Below are 18102 nucleotides of genomic sequence, written 5' to 3' on the forward strand. Positions count from 1 at the left end.
AAAAGCTGTATCGCAATGGAATGCTGTATTTCGCATTTTCCTGGCTTGCAGTGTCTCGCAACTGCAGTAAAGCAGGGCCTATCATCAATGAATAGGCTAGGATATTCTACACGCAACAGACCGAAGACTGAATATACCCTCGCATCCTTAGCGAAGAGAAAGATCACAGCTGCACTGTGATTTTGATGTTGTGAAAAAATAAAAATAAAAATATATTATTGCCGTTAAGGGTCCCTATTAAGCAATAAGGCCCGAGGGGGTGTGGTATATGGCCAATATACCACGGCTAAGGACTGTTCTTACGCACGACTCAACGTGGAGTGCCTGGATACAGCCCTTAGCCGTGGTATGTTGGCCATATACCACAAACTCCCGAGGTGCCTTATTGCTATTATAAACTGGTTACCAACTTAATTAGAGCAGTAAAAATATTTGTTTTGTCATATCCCTTGGTATATGGTCTGATATACCACAGCTGTCAGCTATTCAGTATTCAGGGCTCGAACCACCCAGTTTATCATTTCGTTTAAATCACAACCCTAATAGACAATGTTGGGGTTGCAAAGGTCCTTTTACTTTCTACTTATAGTGTTTTGAATCACTTATCAATAGGAGACACTGAATCTGTTCACTCTTTGATTGTTCCTGTGTGTGTTTTCTGTCTCCCCAGAGTTTTGATTAGTCTTCTACATGTAGCTGCCACATTACTTGCATTAGACTGAAGCACACACTGGGGAGCTGGGAGCTGGGCCTGCTCAGTCTGACTTCCCCTATCCTCTCCATGGTGTGGCATGCAGACAGACAGTTAGCGAGTGCATCTCATTTTGAGAGTGAAATCTGGACCCACTCCAATTTGCCTACCGCTCCAACAGATCCACGTAAGATGCCATTTCCATCGCTATTCACATGGCTTTAACACATCTGGACAAGAGGAACACCCATGTGAGAATGCTGTTCATTGACTACAGTTCAGCATTCAACACTATTGTTCCCTCCAAGCTCGACACCAAGCTCAGAGCCCTGAGTCTGGACGCCACCCTCTGCAACTGGATCCTGGACTTCCAGACGAGCAGACAACAGGCTGTGAGGATTGGCAGCAAAACAAAGGAGTTGATTGTTGACTTCAGGAAGTACATTTTTACATTTACATTTTAGTCATTTAGCAGACGCTCTTATCCAGAGCGACTTACATATTATTATTTTTTTATACTGGCCCCCGGTGGGGAATCAAACCCACAACCCTGGCGTTGCAAACGCCATGCTCTATCAACTGAACTACGTCCCTGCCGGCCATTCCCTCCCCTACCCTGGACGACGCTGGGCCAATTGTGCGCCGCCCATGAGTCTCCCGGTCGCGGCCGGCTGCGACAGAGCCTGGATTCGAACCAGGATCTCTAGTGGCACAGTTAGCACTGCGATGCAGTGCCTTAGACCACTGCGCCACTCAGGAGTACAAGTACAAGGAGTACAAGTACAAGTAGAGGTGGGAACATGCCCCGATCCACATCAATGGGAATGCAGTAGAGAGAATCAGCTGTTTTAAATTCCTCTGCGTCCACGTTACCGAGGACTTGATATGGACCAACAACACCACCACTCTTGTCAAGAGGGCGCAACAGCGTATCTACTTCCTAAAGTGGCTGAAGAAATGTGGCATGCCATCCCGGGTTCTCTCCAAATACTACTGCTGCACCATCGAGAGCGTCCTGAACGGTTGCATCACGGCCTGGTACGGGAATTGCTCCGTCCACGAACTCAAGGCCCTCCAGCGTGTGGTGAAGATGGCCCAATCCATCACTAGGATCGTGCTCCCACCCATCCAGGACATCTACTCGAAACGGTGCCTGAGGAAGGCCCGTAGCATCATCAAGGACCCCACACACCCCAGCCATGAACTGTTCTCTCCTTTAACATCGGGCAGACAGTATCGGAGGTATGATAATAATAGGCTCAGAGACAGTTTCTATCTACAAGCCATCAGATTGCTGAACACTTGAACTGGACTGACCACCTGCTTTAATTCTCTGCACTTTAGCGCGCACACACACACACACACACACACACACACACACACACACACACACACACACACACACACACACACACACACACACACACACACACACACTACACACACATCACAACTGCTGCTACCAGACTCTTATTATGATTGGTAAATAGTGCACAATTTAAATACTTGCCCCACAAGCCCCCCTTCCCTAAAATATGTGTACGTTTGGACAATAAATTATGCTTTCCTGTATTATATACAGCTCTGGAAAAAATTAAGAGACCACTGCAAAAATATAAGTTTCTCTGGTTTAACTATTTATATGTATGTGTTTGGGTGAAATTAAATTTGTTGTTTTATTCTATAAACTACTGACAACATTTCTCCCAAATTCCAAATAAAAATATTGTCATTTAGAGCATTTATTTGCAGAAAATGACAACTGGTCAAAATATCAAAAAAGATGCAGTGTTATCATACCTCGAATAATGCAAGTGAAAATAAGTTCATGTTTATTTTTAAACAACACAATACTAAAGTTTTAACTAAGGAAGAGTTCAGAAATCAATATTTGGTGGAATAACCCTGATTTTCAATCACAGCTTTCATACGTCTTGGCATGCTCTCCACCAGTCTTTCACATTGATGTTGGGTGACTTTAAGCCACTCCTGGAGCAAAAATTCAAACAGCTCGGCTTTGTTTGATGCCTTGTGACCATCCATCTTCCTCTTGATCACATTCCAGAAGTTTTCAATGGGGTTCAGGTCTGGAGATTGGGCTGGCCATGACAGGGTCTTGATCTGGTGGTCCTCCATCCACACCTTGATTGACCTAGCTGTGTGGCATGGCACATTGTCCTGCTGGAAAAAACAATCCTCAGTTGGGGAACAATGTCAAAGCAAAAGGAAGCAAGTTTTCTTCCAGGACAACCTTGTACGTGGATTGATTCATGCGTCCTTCACAAAGACAAATCTGCCCGATTCCAGCATTGCTGAACCACCCCCATATCATCACTGATCCTCCACCAAATTTCACAGTGGATGCGAGACACTGTGGCTTGTAGGCCTCTCCAGGTCTCCGTCTAACCATTAGACGACCAGGTGTTGGGCAAAGCTGAAAATTGGACTCATCAGAGAAGATGACCTTACTCCAGTCTTCTACGGCCCAATCCTAATGGTCTTTTGCAAACCTCAGCCTGGCTCTTCTTTGCTTCTCATTGATGAAGGGCTTTTTTCTAGCTTTGCACGACATCAGCCCTGCCCCTAGAAGCCTGTTTCGAACCGTCCTCGCCGTGCACTTCACCCCAGCTGTCGTTTGCCATTCTTTTTGTAGGTCACTTGATGTCATCCTACGGTTGTTGAGTGACATTCGAATGAGTTGGCGGTCATCCCGGTCAGTTGAGAGTAGTTTTCGTCCTCTGCCGGTCTGTAGCTTTGTTGTCCCCAATGTCTGCTGCTTGACCTTGTTCTTATGAACCGCCGTCTTTGAGATTTTAAGGATGAAAGCAACCTGACGCTCACTGTATCCCTCTGCCAGTAAAGCCAGAATTGAACCATTCTTTTCCTCACTCAAAACCTTCCTTTTCAACTATTTTGCCATGGTCAATAGTTCTTTTTTGATTCATATTACTTTTGAGGTACTATTAGCACTGTTTTTGCCATCCAGCTGGTCCTATTGCAAGAGGATAGTGATGACCACAGCAGTGGATTTTTATAGTTTTCCTCGTTAAATAAGATTTGGTTCATGTGATCACCTAATCAGTACCTAATTCAGTAGAATGAGGTGTGCCTGTGTTAGAATTCAACAGACACTGGAATGGAATGGCTGTCATACATGTAGAGATGCTGATTTAAGAACAATTTGCAGTGGTCTCTTAATTGTTTCCAGAGCTGTATATATGGTGCCTTCAGAATGTATTCACACCCCTTGACTTTTTCCACATTTGGTTGTGTTACAGCCTGAATTTAAAATGAGATTTTGTGTCACTGGCCATAATGTCAAAGTGGAATTATGTTTTTAGAAGTGTATTAAAAAATAAAGCTGAAATGTCTTGAGTCAATATGTATTCATCACCTTTGTTATAGCAGCCTAAATGGGTTCAGGAGTAAAAATGTGCTTAAGGCTTGCTTCCAGGTTAAGCGGGTGGGTGTTAAGAAGCGTGGTTTGGCGGTTCATGTTTCGGAGGACGCATGACTCAACCTTCGCCTCCCGAGCCAGTTGGGGAGTTGCAGCGATGAGACAAGATCAAAATTGGGGCATAAAAAGTTATTTAAAAAAATGTGCTTAAGTCACAAGTTGCATGTACTCACTCTGTGTGCAATAAGTGTTTAACATTATTTTTGAAAGACTACCTAATCTCTGTACCCCACACACACAATTATCTGTAAGGTCCATCAGTCTTGCAGTGAATTTCAAACACAGATTCAACCACAAAGACCAGGAAGGTTTTCCAATGCCTCACAAAAAAGGGCACCTATTGGTAGATATATAAAAAAAAGAAGACATTGAATATCCCTTTGAGCATGGTGAAGTTATTAATTACACTTTGGATGGTGTATCAATACACCCAGTCACTACAAAGATACAGGCGTCCTTCCTAACTCAGTGGCGGGAGAGGAACGAACTCGCTCAGGGATTTCACGATGAGGCCAATGGAGACTTTAAAACAGTTAGTTTAATGGCTGTGATAGGAGATAACTGAGGTTGGATCAACACCATTGTAGTTACTCCACAACACTAACCTACATGACAGAAGGCACTTTATGCTAAAATGTTTATTCTATTCTACTGAGACATTTGCTTTGTTTATATTCTTATCTTTTATTGTTGCGTTGTCGAGAAGGAACCTGCTAGTAACCGTTTTGTTGGACCGTGTATACCATGTGTATCCCGTACATACAGTGGGGAAAAAAAGTATTTAGTCAGCCACCAATTGTGCAAGTTCTCCTACTTAAAAATATGAGAGAGGCCTGTAATTTTCATCATAGGTACACGTCAACTATGACAGACAAAATGAGAAAAAAAAATCCAGAAAATCACATTGTAGGATTTGTAATGAATTTATTTGCAAATTATGGTGGAAAATAAGTATTTGGTCAATATCAAAAGTTTCTCAATACTTTATGTACCCTTTGTTGGCAATGACACAGGTCAAACGTTTTCTGTAAGTCTTCACAAGGTTTTCACACACTGTTGCTGGTATTTTGGCCCATTCCTCCATGCAGATCTCCTCTAGAGCAGTGATGTTTTGGGGCTGTCGCTGGGCAACATGGACTTTCAACTCCCTCCAAAGATTTTCTATGGGGTTGAGATCTGGTGACTGGCTAGGCCACTCCAGGACCTTGAAATGCTTCTTACGAAGCCACTCCTTCGTTGCCCGGGCGGTGTGTTTGGGATCATTGTCATGCTGAAAGACCCAGCCACGTTTCATCTTCAATGCCCTTGCTGATGGAAGGGGTTTTCCCTCAAAATCTGACGATACATGGCCCAATTCATTATTTCCTTTACACGGATCAGTCGTCCTGGTCCCTTTGCAGAAAAACAGCCCCAAAGCATGATGTTTCCACCCCCATGCTTCACAGTAGGTATGGTGTTCTTTGGATGCAACTCAGCATTCTTTGTCCTCCAAACACGACGAGTTGAGTTTTTACCAAGAAGTTCTATTTTGGTTTCATCTGACCATATGACATTCTCCCAATCCTCTTATGGATCATCCAAATGCACTCTAGCAAACTTCAGACGGGCCTGGACATGTACTGGCTTAAGCAGGGGGACACGTCTGGCACTGCAGGATTTGAGTCCCTGGCGGCGTAGTGTGTTACAGATGGTAGGCTTTGTTACTTTGGTCCCAGCTCTCTGCAGGTCATTCACTAGGTCCCCCCGTGTGGTTCTGGGATTTTTGCTCACCGTTCTTGTGATCATTTCGACCCCACGGGGTGAGATCTTGCGTGGAGCCCCAGATCGAGGGAGATTATCAATGGTCTTGTATGTCTTCCATTTCCTAATAATTGCTCCCACAGTTGATTTCTTCAAACCAAGCTGCTTACCTATTGCAGATTCAGTCTTCCCAGCCTGGTGCAGGTCTACAATTTTGTTTCTGGTGTCCTTTGACAGCTCTTTGGTCTTGGCCATAGTGGAGTTTGGAGTGTGACTGTTTGAGGTTGTGGACAGGTGTATTTTATACTGATAACAAGTTCAAACAGGTGCCATTAATACAGGTAACGAGTGGAGGACAGAGGAGCCTCTGAAAGAAGTTGTTACAGATCTGTGAGTGCCAGAAATCTTGCTTGTTTGTAGGTGACCAAATACTTATTTTCCACCATAATTTGCAAATAAATTCATAAAAAATCCTACAATGTGATTTTCTGGATTTTTTTCTTCTCAATTTGTCTGTCATAGTTGACGTGTACCTATGATGAAAATTACAGGCCTCTCTCATCTTTTTAAGTGGGAGAACTTGCACAATTGGTGGCTGACTAAATACTTTTTTCCCCCTACTGTACGACTAATGAAACTTGAAACTTGAATTCTCTCCAGATTAGCTTGTAGCCTGTGTCTGTCCCTTTGTACAGTCCCCCAGTGCACAGGCTTTTACAGCTTCATTAAATATAAGACAACGCTAACTCCGCCGTCCCTATCCTCTGGGCTACATCCTTCCAGAGAGAGACGGGGAAACAGGGCAGAACGTTTGCAATACAAAGAGAGGGAAGATGCTGAGGCAGAAGTAACAGCCTCGATGCTGACTGCTGTCATCAGTAAATAAGATGGGAGTTCATTTGCGTTCATTACTGGGAAATGAGTTCGCCCGGGGACGGCTGTGTAACTCAGATTACAGCTGATGCGATTAGAGATGTACTTCTGTGTCTGTCCCTAAGAAAAACGAAATAGAGAAGAAAATATCCCTTTTCAGATCTGTCATATGGTTCCAATGAAATAGATAGCTGCCTGCTTGTCCCTTCCTTCACTTTTAAAGTAGGGATTTCCTATTCTCCTAGACGTTTACTGCTTATATGCACTTCTGAATATGTTATTGTATTAATATTAGTTTCACAAGTAAAATAAATAACTGTTGTAATCATGTCCTGGTTGTGCATGTTTTTGCATATTGAATGTTAGTGCTGTGTCTTGTCATGGCCAAAACACGCTTACACTGTATCTGATTTCTGATTCAATCAACAAAGTGCTGCCACTGTTTGGCTCCCTGTGTTATTTTGTTGTTTTTGTCCTACCTGTTGTTGGAAAGATATCTCTTTCATCTCCCAAAATGTAACGACAATACCTCTTAAAGCCACATCAATACTATCAACAATTGGTCATGGTGACAGCTCACAGTTTCTTAGTTTTATATTGCCTTCAATGGCTGCCATTGATAAAGAAATACCTTAAATATCCCTAAAGATGTAGGCCTAGCTTTGATGAGCAGTTTACCAGACACATTGAATAAAATGTCATCTATATGAGTGAGTGAGTCAGCAAGAGACTCACACCAATCCATAAATGCTATTCAGTACCGGGTGACATCTACGTGTTGTAGACATGTGACCTTGTTTACCCTTGTCTAGGAGCAGAGTGTGTGTGTTTAACGTCGGAATGCTGCTCCTCCGGTATTACATGTCTATGCAAACACTCATCCACTCACTGTTCTCCACTGTCATTAGTCTACGTTCCTGTCTGTGTTGGGTGCTGTTTCATGTCTGGAGCATTAATGGGTAGTGTCTGCTCTCTCCAAGTGCAATTTTCACTGGGGTCTTTCGAGGGCGTCATTACTTCACCATGCATTTTAAAGGACAGACAGAGTTTTTTTAATCCTTGGTGGTGGCAGCTTCGGATAACCTACAATGATGACGCTGCCGGAGAAAAGTGGAAATAAAAGAACAGGTTGAGAGAAGTGTTTTGTGTTCTTAAGAAGCCACTGTAAAGGTTGGGTGTGTTTTGTATGTGTAATTGAGGCTAACATTCAAAGTGAGTGATTTGATGAGATAACGGTCCATTCATTAAAGGGTTTATCTCTCCTTCTTCTGATAAGTATGCTTCATATGCTCCACTAAAGGTGTCCATATTTCTACAAAATATACTTTCCTGCAACCCGCCTCACTCAATGTGGAACGGATTCTATTATTGACTTACCTTTTATATAATTTTTTCTGCCGGAATCACTGAATCACTGAACCTTTAACACCGGATCATCGCAGCTAGCTAGCTGCAACCAAATAGACGTTGTTGTGGCTAATCAGCCTTGAGCTAGCCTAAAGCCAGGCCCATCTCCCGGCTATCTACCTCTCTGTCAACCGGACGGGACCTCCTAGTGTTGACACGGAGCCCCGCCGATCCAACACGACTGGTCTGCTGACGAAATCGTCTGATGTGGTTACAACAGGCTTCCCGTTACGACGTCGACCACGAAGATCCATCTGCTAGCCCCGGCCCGCTAGCACACGCTAGCCGTGGCCTCTTGCTCGCCAGTGCTATAGCAACCCCCGAACTACCTCCGAACTCTCCTATTGCTGTTTACCGGACCTTATGATAACTCAGCTATACAGCTGATGCTTGCTGGACTGTTCCTTTTTACGATACCGCATCCTGTTTATGTTTAGCATCAGCCCAAACTTTGTCGCCATTACCAGCTGTTGTCTTAGCTCTCTCAAATAACACCTGTGATTGCTTTATGCCTTTCTCCCATGTCAATATGCCTTGTTTATTGCTGTTTCGGTTATTTGTTATTGTACTATTTCACTGTAGATCCCCCAGCCCAGCTCAACCTGCCATAGATAGCTCCTTTGTCCCACCCCCCATACACGAGGAGACCGACTCAATCGGTGCCTCCAGTGATGCTATCTCTTTCATCGTTACCCATCGCTTAGGTTTACCTCCACTGTACTCATATCCTTGTCTGTACATAATGCCCTGAATCTATTCAACAACGCACGGAAATCTGCACCTTTTTATCTCTGTACCCAACACACTAGAAGACCAGTACTTAAAGCCTTTAGCCGTATCCTTATTCTACTCCTCCTCTGTTCCTCTGGTGATGTAGAGGTTAACCCAGGCCCTGTAGCCCCCAGTATCACTCCTACTCCCCAGGCATGATCATTTGTTGACTTCTGTAACCATAAAAACCTTGGCTTCTTGCACGTTAACATCCGAAGCCTCCTCCCTAAGTTTGAGTTATTCACTGCGTTAGCACACTCCGCCAACCCTGATGTTCTAGCAGTGTCTGAATCCTGGCTTAGGAAGGCCACCAAAAATTCAGAAATGTCCATCCCCAACTACAACATTTTCCGTCTCGATAGAACTGCCAAAGGGGGTGGGGTTGCAATCTACTGTATAGAGAGCCTGTAGAGCTCTATCGTACTATCCAGGTCTGTGCCCAAACAGTTTGAGCTTCTACTTCTAAAAATCCACCTTTCCAGAAATAAGTCTCTCACTGTTGCCGCTTGCTACAGACCCCCTTCAGCCCCGAGCGGTGCCCTGGACACCATATGTAAACTGATCGCCCACCATCTATCCTCAGAGTTCGTACTGCTTGGTGACCTAAACTGGGATATGGTTAACACCCCGGCCAACCTACAATCTAAACTAGATGCCCTCAATCTCACACAAATTATCAACGAACTTACCAGGTACATCCCTAAATCTGTAAATACGGGCACCCTCATAGATATCATCCTGACAAATGTACCCTCTAAATACACCTCTGCTGTCTTCAACCAGGATCTCAGCGATCACTGCCTTATTGCCTGCGTCTGTAATGGGTCCGCGGTCAAACGACTACCCCTCATCACTGTCAAATGCTCCCTAAAACACTTTAGCGAGCAGGCCTTTCTAATTGACTTGGCCCGGGTATCCTGGATGGATATTGACCTCATTCCGTCAGTAGAGGATGCCTGGTTGTTCTTTAAAAGTGCTTTCCTCTCAATCTTAAATAAGCATGCCCTATTCAACAAATTCAGAACTAAGAACAGATATAGCCCCTGGTTCTCCTCAGACTTGACTGCAAAAAGTTTTGGGACACTGTAAAGTCCATGGAGAATAAGAGCACCTCCTCCCAGCTGCCCACTGCACTGAGGCTAGGAAACACTTTCACCACAGATAAATCTACAATAATAGAGAATTTCAACAAGCATTTTGCTACGGCTGGCCATGCTTTCCACCTGGCTACCACCACCCCGGTCACCAGCTCTGCACCCTCCGCTGTAACTTGCCCCCCCCTTGGTTTCTCTCATGACTGCCTCGCCTGGTTCACCAACTACTTCTCAGATAGAGTTCAACATGTCAAATCGGAGGGCCTGTTGTCTGGACCTCTAGCCGTCTCTATGGGGGTGCCACAGGGTTCAAATCTCGGGTCGACACTTCTCTGTGTATATCAATGATGTTGTTGTTGCTGCTGGTGACGCTCGGATCCACCTCTATGCGGATGACACCATTTTGTATACATCTGGCCCTTCATTGGACACTGTGTTAACAAACCTCAAAACGAACTTCAACGCCATACAACACTCCTTCCGTAGCCTCCAACTGCTCTTAAACACTAGTAAAACTAAATGCATGCTCTTCAACCGAACGCTGCTTGCACCCGCCCACCCGACTAGAATCACTACTCTCTTGGCGGGTCTGACCTAGAGTATGTGGACAACTACAAATACCTAGGTGTCTGGTTAGACTGTAAACTCTCCTTCCAGACTCACATTAAGCATCTCCAATCAAAAGTTAGATCAAGAATCGGCTTCCTATTTCGCAACAAAGCCTCCTTCACTCATGCTGCCAAACATGCCCTCGTAAAACTGACTATCCTACCGATCCTTGACTTCGGCGATGTCATTTACAAAATAGCCTCCGACACTCTACTCAGCAAATTGGATGTAGTCTATCACAGTGCCATCCGTTTTGTCACCAAAGCCCCATATACTACCCACCATTGTGACCTGTACGCTCTTGTTGGCTGGCCCTCACTACATATTCGTCGCCAAACCCACTGGCTCCAGGTCATCTATAAATCACTGCTAGGCAAATCCCTGTCTTATCTAGCTCACTGGTCACCATAGCAACACCCACCCGTAGTCTGCGCTCCAGCAGGTATATCTCACTGGTCATCCCCAAAGCCAACACCTCCTTTGGCCGCCATTCCTTCCAGTTCTCTGCTGCCAATGACTGGAACGAACTGCAAAAATCTCTGAAGCTGGAGACTCTTATCTCCCTCACTAACTTTAAGCGTCAGTTGTCAAAGCAGCTTACCGATCACTGCACCTGTACACAGCCATTTTGAAATTAGCCCACCCAACTACCTCATCTCCATATTGTTATTTATTTTGCTAATTTGCACCCCAGTATCTCTATTTGCACATCATCTTTTGCACATCTATCATTCCAGTGTTAATACGAAATTGTAACTATTTTGCACTATGGCATATTTATTGCCTTACCTCCATAACTTACTACATTCGCACACACTATATATATATTTTCTGTTGTATTTTTGACTTTATGTTTTGTTTACCCCATATGTAACTCTGTGTTGTTGTTTTATCGCACTGCTTTGCTTTATCTTGGCCAGGTCGCAGTTGTAAATGAGAACTTGTTCTCAACTGGCTTACCTGGTTAAATAAAGGTTAAATAAAAATCTAGCTATTCTCTTTCCTGTGTGAAAAAAGTTTATAAGTAATTATTTGGGCTTTGGTGTGTTATCAGGGCTCCTTGATCTGAACACAGTGTGAAGTAGCCTACTGTCCATAACCATGCTCTGGAGCACCACCTCTCAATAACCAATCATCTGTCTGGCTATATAGTCTACACATTTCCCTCCACACTTTTTTCCCTCCTCATTATTTTCTGTCCATTTCCTATCTTCCTCATCCCTTACTCCTCTCCTCCTTCCAGAGAGGACCCTGTCTTGGTCCTATTCACACCTTGCACCAGGCCTCTTGTCAGTGCTAAGAAAGAACACCTTCCTCATTGGCTCCCTTATTTTTACAAAAGTAATTTCCTCTGTTCAGGACCTTTCTCTCGTTCTCCTCTCTCCTCTCTTCTCTCTTCTGTCTCCTCTCTCTCTCTCTCTTTTCCCAGGGGAGAAAGAGCTCAATAATTCAGTATTGGTTTAATCCCTGCCGCCTTGTCAGAGGCTACTTTGTCTGGGTTTTGTTCCTACTTTAGCAGTCTGAGCTTTTAGCCTCATCTGTAGAGCACGTCTAGAGACTCCACTCTGCTTGAGGAGCCTCACTTGTGAGAGAGCCATGTTCCTGGCTCAAGGTCAACGTGCCTTTCTAGGCATGTTCTGGTTGCCCCACTGTTCGCCCATGGCGGAACTCCCTGCCAGGATAATGATAGCTAAAGACCATGTGTATCCCATCAAGTGCCCTTGTTGCACCATTTGAATAGAGAAGGGAGAGTGTTCAAGGGGAAGCTGGATAGACCGCTGAATGCTCTACCTAAAGTGCTCTCTCCTGGTGTGGAAAGGAGGGCAAGTAGGGTAATTGTTGTTGTTAGCATCTTTAAAATGCCGTAAAATTGGAACATTGCACAAATTATAGTGCAAATTAAGACATCGGTAAAAAAATAATAGTCAAAGTTGCATTGCATGTTTAGATTCATACATGTTTGTGTGTGTGCCTATGTCTTTGGAATCATGTATGTTGATGGAAGCATAAGTGCCTAGTATGGGTGTGTTCACCTGCTGCCTGTTCTTTCGACTGTCCTCTCCAGGGTACCCTCTCTACCCTGTCTTCTTACTCTGTAATTATGATGGCTGGAGGGGAATGTCATACGTGAGCTTGAGTACCCTTCTTCTTTCTGCAGCCCCTCATCCCGTCATGTACCTCCACTGCTAGCCCTATATCTCCCTTTGTCCCCTCTTCCTCCGCCTCCTCTCCTCTAGAGGGGCACAGGAGCTAATGGAGACCCGGGGCGATGGGTGAGATGACATTTGACTCAGAGACAGGGGGATGTGTAATGGGCCTCTGTGGTGATGTACTGATTGGAGAGGTCTAACGCTCCTCTCCTCTCTCACATCCTGGCTGTCTATCTCTCCATCTTGCTGACGGAGCCCTTCTCTCCTCTTTTTTTTCTCTGATCCCTCTCTCTTTCAGATGCCAAGGAGATAGTCCTGAAGGCCCAGATTCTGGCTGGGGGACGAGGGAAGGGCGTGTTTGAAAGTGGCCTTAAAGGTGGAGTGCACTTAACTAAAGAGTGAGTACCCCACAGGAGATTGGTGGCACCTTAATTGGGGGAGAACGGGCTTGTGGTAATTGCTGGAGCGGAATAGGTGGAATGGTATCAAACACATGGTTTCCAGGTGTTTGATGCCATTCCAGTTGCTCCGTTCCAGCAATTATTATGAGCCGTCCTCCCCTAAGCAGCCTCCACTGGAGTACCCCCAACATCTGCCGCTCGCGCTAACTGGGGTGTGTGGACTGTTCAGAGTGGTTCTGTTTTATTTTCTCTTACTACTGCTTCAGAGAGATGTCCTCCTGTAGTCATAGTTTTTACAAGATCCCTCCTAGATACAGTGTTGCTTTCCCTGTGCTGCAGTTACCTAATAAGCCAAGTTTGATAATTTAGGACATGGTTTCCCAAACTCGGTCCTGGGGACCCCAATGAGTTTAGTTTTTTGCCCTAGCACTACACAGCTGATTCAAATAATAAACTCATGAAGCTTTGCTTTTTTTTAATCAGCTCTGTAGTGTTAAGGCAAAAAGCTAAATGTGCACCCCTTGGGGCCCTCAGGACCGAGTTTGGGAAACGCTGGTTTAGGGACAACAGCCCCCATTTAAACTTTGAAATAGTATCATTGGGAAATTGTGCTGTGCACACATCACTGAATTCTACTGTGGTAGGTTATTGGAATTGTGCCCTTCTGGTTGAGCACAAACATAATGTTCTCCTAACTAGCACAGCACATTGTTACATAAGGCTTATATTGGCTAGATTTTCGTAACAATCATATTTTCTATGTCCTTATATCACCTACTCTGGCCACTTACTAGAGATGTTCTGGATGCTAAAATGACAAATGTAACAAAGGTAGCAGCCATGATAAGGACTGAACTGTGATTTACGACAAATGGCTACCAAATGTATCATTGTCACCCTATTTCGGTATTTGGGATAGCCGGAAACATTTCTATGTGAGCCATCTGAAGTTGAGCCTCCCTAGACAGTGACGTGTGCACACACACTCTCCTACCATCTATCAAAGCAGAGCACAACCTCAGGCTTCATTTGTGTTCTATAACCAGAGCAAAGCGAGAGCTGGAATTAGACGCTCACTCTGCCTTTAAAGAGCAGCTGAAATCAGGAGAGCCATATTCAAAGAGATGTGTAGACATATTGAAGATCCTCCAAAAACAGTGCTTTGTCAGAACATGTTACAATCATGCTGCAAATGTGCTGAACCATGTCTTTGTTGAAATGAAAAAGGCTCTCAGGAGCTGAAAATAATTACTCTGTCTATTCTCTGCCACAGTGATAGTCCTCTATTTTTGAAAGATGTTTGTCCTCTAGGTTTTTGTTCTTGTTTAGTCTCTATTCAAATATCTATTAATGGAGTAGTTGTAATTGAGCCAATCCTGTCTCTTCTTTGACTTTAGCCCCTCGGTGGTGGGTGAGCTGGCCAATAAGATGCTAGGCTATAGCCTGACCACCAAGCAGACTCCAAAGGAGGGAGTGAAAGTAAAAACGGTAAGTCACAGCACATCTGGATGTAAAAGCACGTTCAGTTTTTCTAATTTCAGGTTTATTTCAATTCAGTAACACAGTTCCATGAAATGAATGACTGTACAAGCATCGGGGCAATAATACATTAGTCTATATATGTTCTGTTCCCCTAGTTCTGGGGATAGGTCTCTGGTGGAGACATGCCATTTGAAGCTGGTGTCATTTGTTGTGCTATTTGCTGTCATGGTTCAATGCAACAATAATACATGCGAGTCAGGGCCTCTCAGACCAAGGTGTTAGTGACATTTGGAAATGGTTGTTTACGTGACTAACAAGCAGGAATAACATTTTCCTCACTCCCACTCTGCAGCCACCCCAAAAACACACATTTCCAGGTAATGAAGCCTTCCTGTCCTGTAGCTTGTGTTTTTACTCTCTCTTTCTTTCTCTTTCCCCTTGTAGTGAAATATGGCCTATAGCTCCCAATTTAACGTTTGCTTTCATTCCTGCCAGCCAGGAATGCACCTCGTCTGCTCCTGCCCCTGCTGCAAAGTTAAGGAGAAGTATCAAATGAGTGACACATTTGCAGTTTTTATAGAAAGTGCTGGCGGGGGTGGAAGTTCACTACAACAACACCAGGGCTGAGGGGAAAGAGATAAATGTAAACACAAAAAACCTAACTGCAGAAGCATTGTTGTGAGATGTAATTTCACATTGAAACATTTGCTGCATTATCTATCCATGGCACGTCATTTGTCAGATGACTGACATAACATAATTCCTGATATTGTTTTATTTCATAAACTAAGCATAGAAAATAGATTTATTGCAAAAGTGTATCATGATAAATCCTCCCAGAGGGACCTACGATATGCAGGCATGTATCGTGTATTACACATAAAAACAGGTACACACTAGATTCATTTCAGAAAAATGAAGACATTCACAAACATGGGAGATATGATGCTACCTGCTGTTAGTGGCTGTAGTCGCAGGCCCCTCTCAAAGCCTGTCTCGGATTAGATTAGGCCTTGGATCAAAGTAATAAAGTAGCCAGAGAGAGCTGCAGTGATTGAACAGGATCCAGGCCAGTATTGTCCCTCTTAACATGCTGTAATTATGTTGTCGGGCTCTGTTTCCCTGAATGAGAACCAGGGGCGGCTGTCAGCCTGCCCTTGTAACATGTCCCTTCACTTCACCGTTCTGCAGCCATCCTCTCCAGACATGACACAGAGCATGGCTCTACTGCCAGGACAGACCAGGGCTGTGCATTCATCCACCTCTGGCCTGCTGGCCCCCCTACCTCTGCGGAAGCACAGTTCCCGCTCAGCCCAGTCAAAACTGTTTGCTGCTCTGGCACCCCAATGGTGGAACAAGTTCCCTCACGACGCCAGGACAGCGGAGTCACTCACCACCTTCCGGAGACACTTGAAACCCCACCTCTTTAAGGAATACCTGGGATAGGATAAAGTAATCCTTCTACCCCCCCTTACCCCACCCCCCAAAAAATAAATAATAATAATATTTTAAAGTGTTTATCCCACTGGCTATAAGGTGAATGCACCAATTTGTAAGTCGCTTTGGATAAGAGCGTCTGCTAAATAATGTAAATGAGAGGGGGAGGAAGTGATAGAAGAACGAGGAGGAGAGAGTTGCAGAGGGAGAGAGGGGCGCAGAGAGATTGAAAGACCGGGAGAGGGTGGTAGTAGTGTGGAAAAGGTAGATCAAGACGTTAAGCTGGGAGAGAGAGAAAGAGGGCTGCACTGTCCCTGTTTGCATGGGACATGGAGAATGATCATCCTCACGGAGTCCAAATTAACACTGTCCAGTTAGGCTGCAGGGAATTGATAACAAACAACCAACTTATATCTCTCCCTCTGTTTTTCCATCAATCTCTCTCCATTTTCTCTTTCTTCATTTGCCATCTGCCAGCGCTTTGCTTCATTTTCAGTATAGCTTAGAATTAGAACCCACAGTTTCTCTGAGTTGTAATGGTACAGTATCTCTCCGTCTCTGCCTGTCTGTCTGTGTCTGAGGTCAGTCTGTGATGTGAAGGCAGTAGACTGACTCTGTGGACCGACTCTCTCCCTACTGACCAGGTGATGGTGGCTGAAGCCCTGGACATCACCAGGGAAACCTACTTTGCCATCCTGATGGACCGGGCCTGCAACGGGCCTGTCATGGTGGGCAGTCCTCAGGGTGGGATGGACATAGAGGAGGTGGCTGACAAAACCCCAGAGCTCATATTTAAGGTACAGTTCTGTGAGCTCTGCAACAGCATATGTTACAAATGACTACAGATGTTAACATGGAACCTCTCACCATTCACTGGCAGCGTTCTCGCTCTCTCCTCTCTCCCTCCCCTGATTGGTACAATGAATCCCTTGATCCCTCTTACCTTGTGGAGATCGAGAGAGCCCTTCTCTATGTGAGAATCTCATCTTTACAAGTGCCTGATAATTATAATGCCATCATTACAGGCCTGTGTTTCCTTTTCTCACATCTGGCAGGTTGCCACCACTTAATTGCAGCTTCCGTGATTTAATATGAATATCCACTTTTTGTCATATTAGCATGCAGTGTTTTTGAGTCTCCATTCTCTCTCTGGCTGTCTGTCTCTCTCTCTCTCTTGCTCTCTCTCTGTCCCTCTGTCTGGCTGTCTGTCACTCTCTCTGTCCCTCTCTGTCTGTCTCTCTCTCTCGCTCTCTCTCTCTTTCTTTTGCTCTCTGTCCCTCTCGGTCTCTCTCTCTCTGTCTGTCCCTCCCGGTCTCTCTCTCTCTCTGTCCCTCTCGGTCTCTCTCTCTCTCTGTCCCTCTCGGTCTGTCTCTCTCTCTGTCCCTCTCGGTCTGTCTCTCTCTCTGTCCCTCTCGGTCTGTCTCTCTCTGTACCTCTCGGTCTCTCTCTCTGTCCCTTTCGGTCTCTCTCTCTCTCCCTTCCGGTCTCTGTCTGTCTGTCTCTTTCTCTGTCCGTCCCTTTCGGTCTCTCTCTCTCTCTGTCTGTCCCTTTCGGTCTCTCTCTCTGTCTGTCTCTTTCTCTGTCCCTCTCTCTCTCTCTCTCTCTCTCTCTCTCTCTCTCTCTCTCTCTCTCTCTCTCTCTCTCTCTCTCTCTCTCTCTCTTGTTCTCTCTCTCTCTCTGCTACCACAGGAAGTCATTGATATTTTCGAGGGGGTGCGAGACGACCAGGCGCTCCGCATGGCAGCTAATTTGGGTTTCAAAGGACCTCTGGAGAGACAGGTGACGGGCCCGGCGAAGCTCTCTGAGCCGCAGTGCAGAGAAGCAGAATAGCGCACACACACTGAAGACCCACAGTACAGAACTCGAGCTGTTGAAACTCGATAGGACACTGCCAGTCTACTGGGCTCTCTATGCTGGGTTAAACAGTTTATAGAACTCCATTCGTACTTATACAACAGACAAAGCTTTATAGGTTTACCATTATAGCACA

General features: G+C 44.9%; 1 protein-coding gene across 1 annotated transcript in view; it reads left to right on the plus strand.

Annotated features, from left to right (window-relative positions):
• LOC123492028 (succinate--CoA ligase [GDP-forming] subunit beta, mitochondrial-like) overlaps nt 1-18102 on the plus strand; it is a 147929-nt gene that overhangs the window by 68741 nt on the left and 61086 nt on the right. The window contains exons 3-6 of the mRNA XM_045223669.1: nt 13091-13190; nt 14591-14681; nt 16757-16909; nt 17802-17891. Of these exons, the coding sequence (XP_045079604.1) occupies nt 13091-13190; nt 14591-14681; nt 16757-16909; nt 17802-17891 (434 nt within the window). The remainder of the gene's footprint in view (nt 1-13090; nt 13191-14590; nt 14682-16756; nt 16910-17801; nt 17892-18102) is intronic.

This window comes from Coregonus clupeaformis, chromosome 12 (assembly GCF_020615455.1).
Source record: "Coregonus clupeaformis isolate EN_2021a chromosome 12, ASM2061545v1, whole genome shotgun sequence".
Classification (NCBI taxonomy): Eukaryota; Metazoa; Chordata; class Actinopteri; order Salmoniformes; family Salmonidae; genus Coregonus; species Coregonus clupeaformis.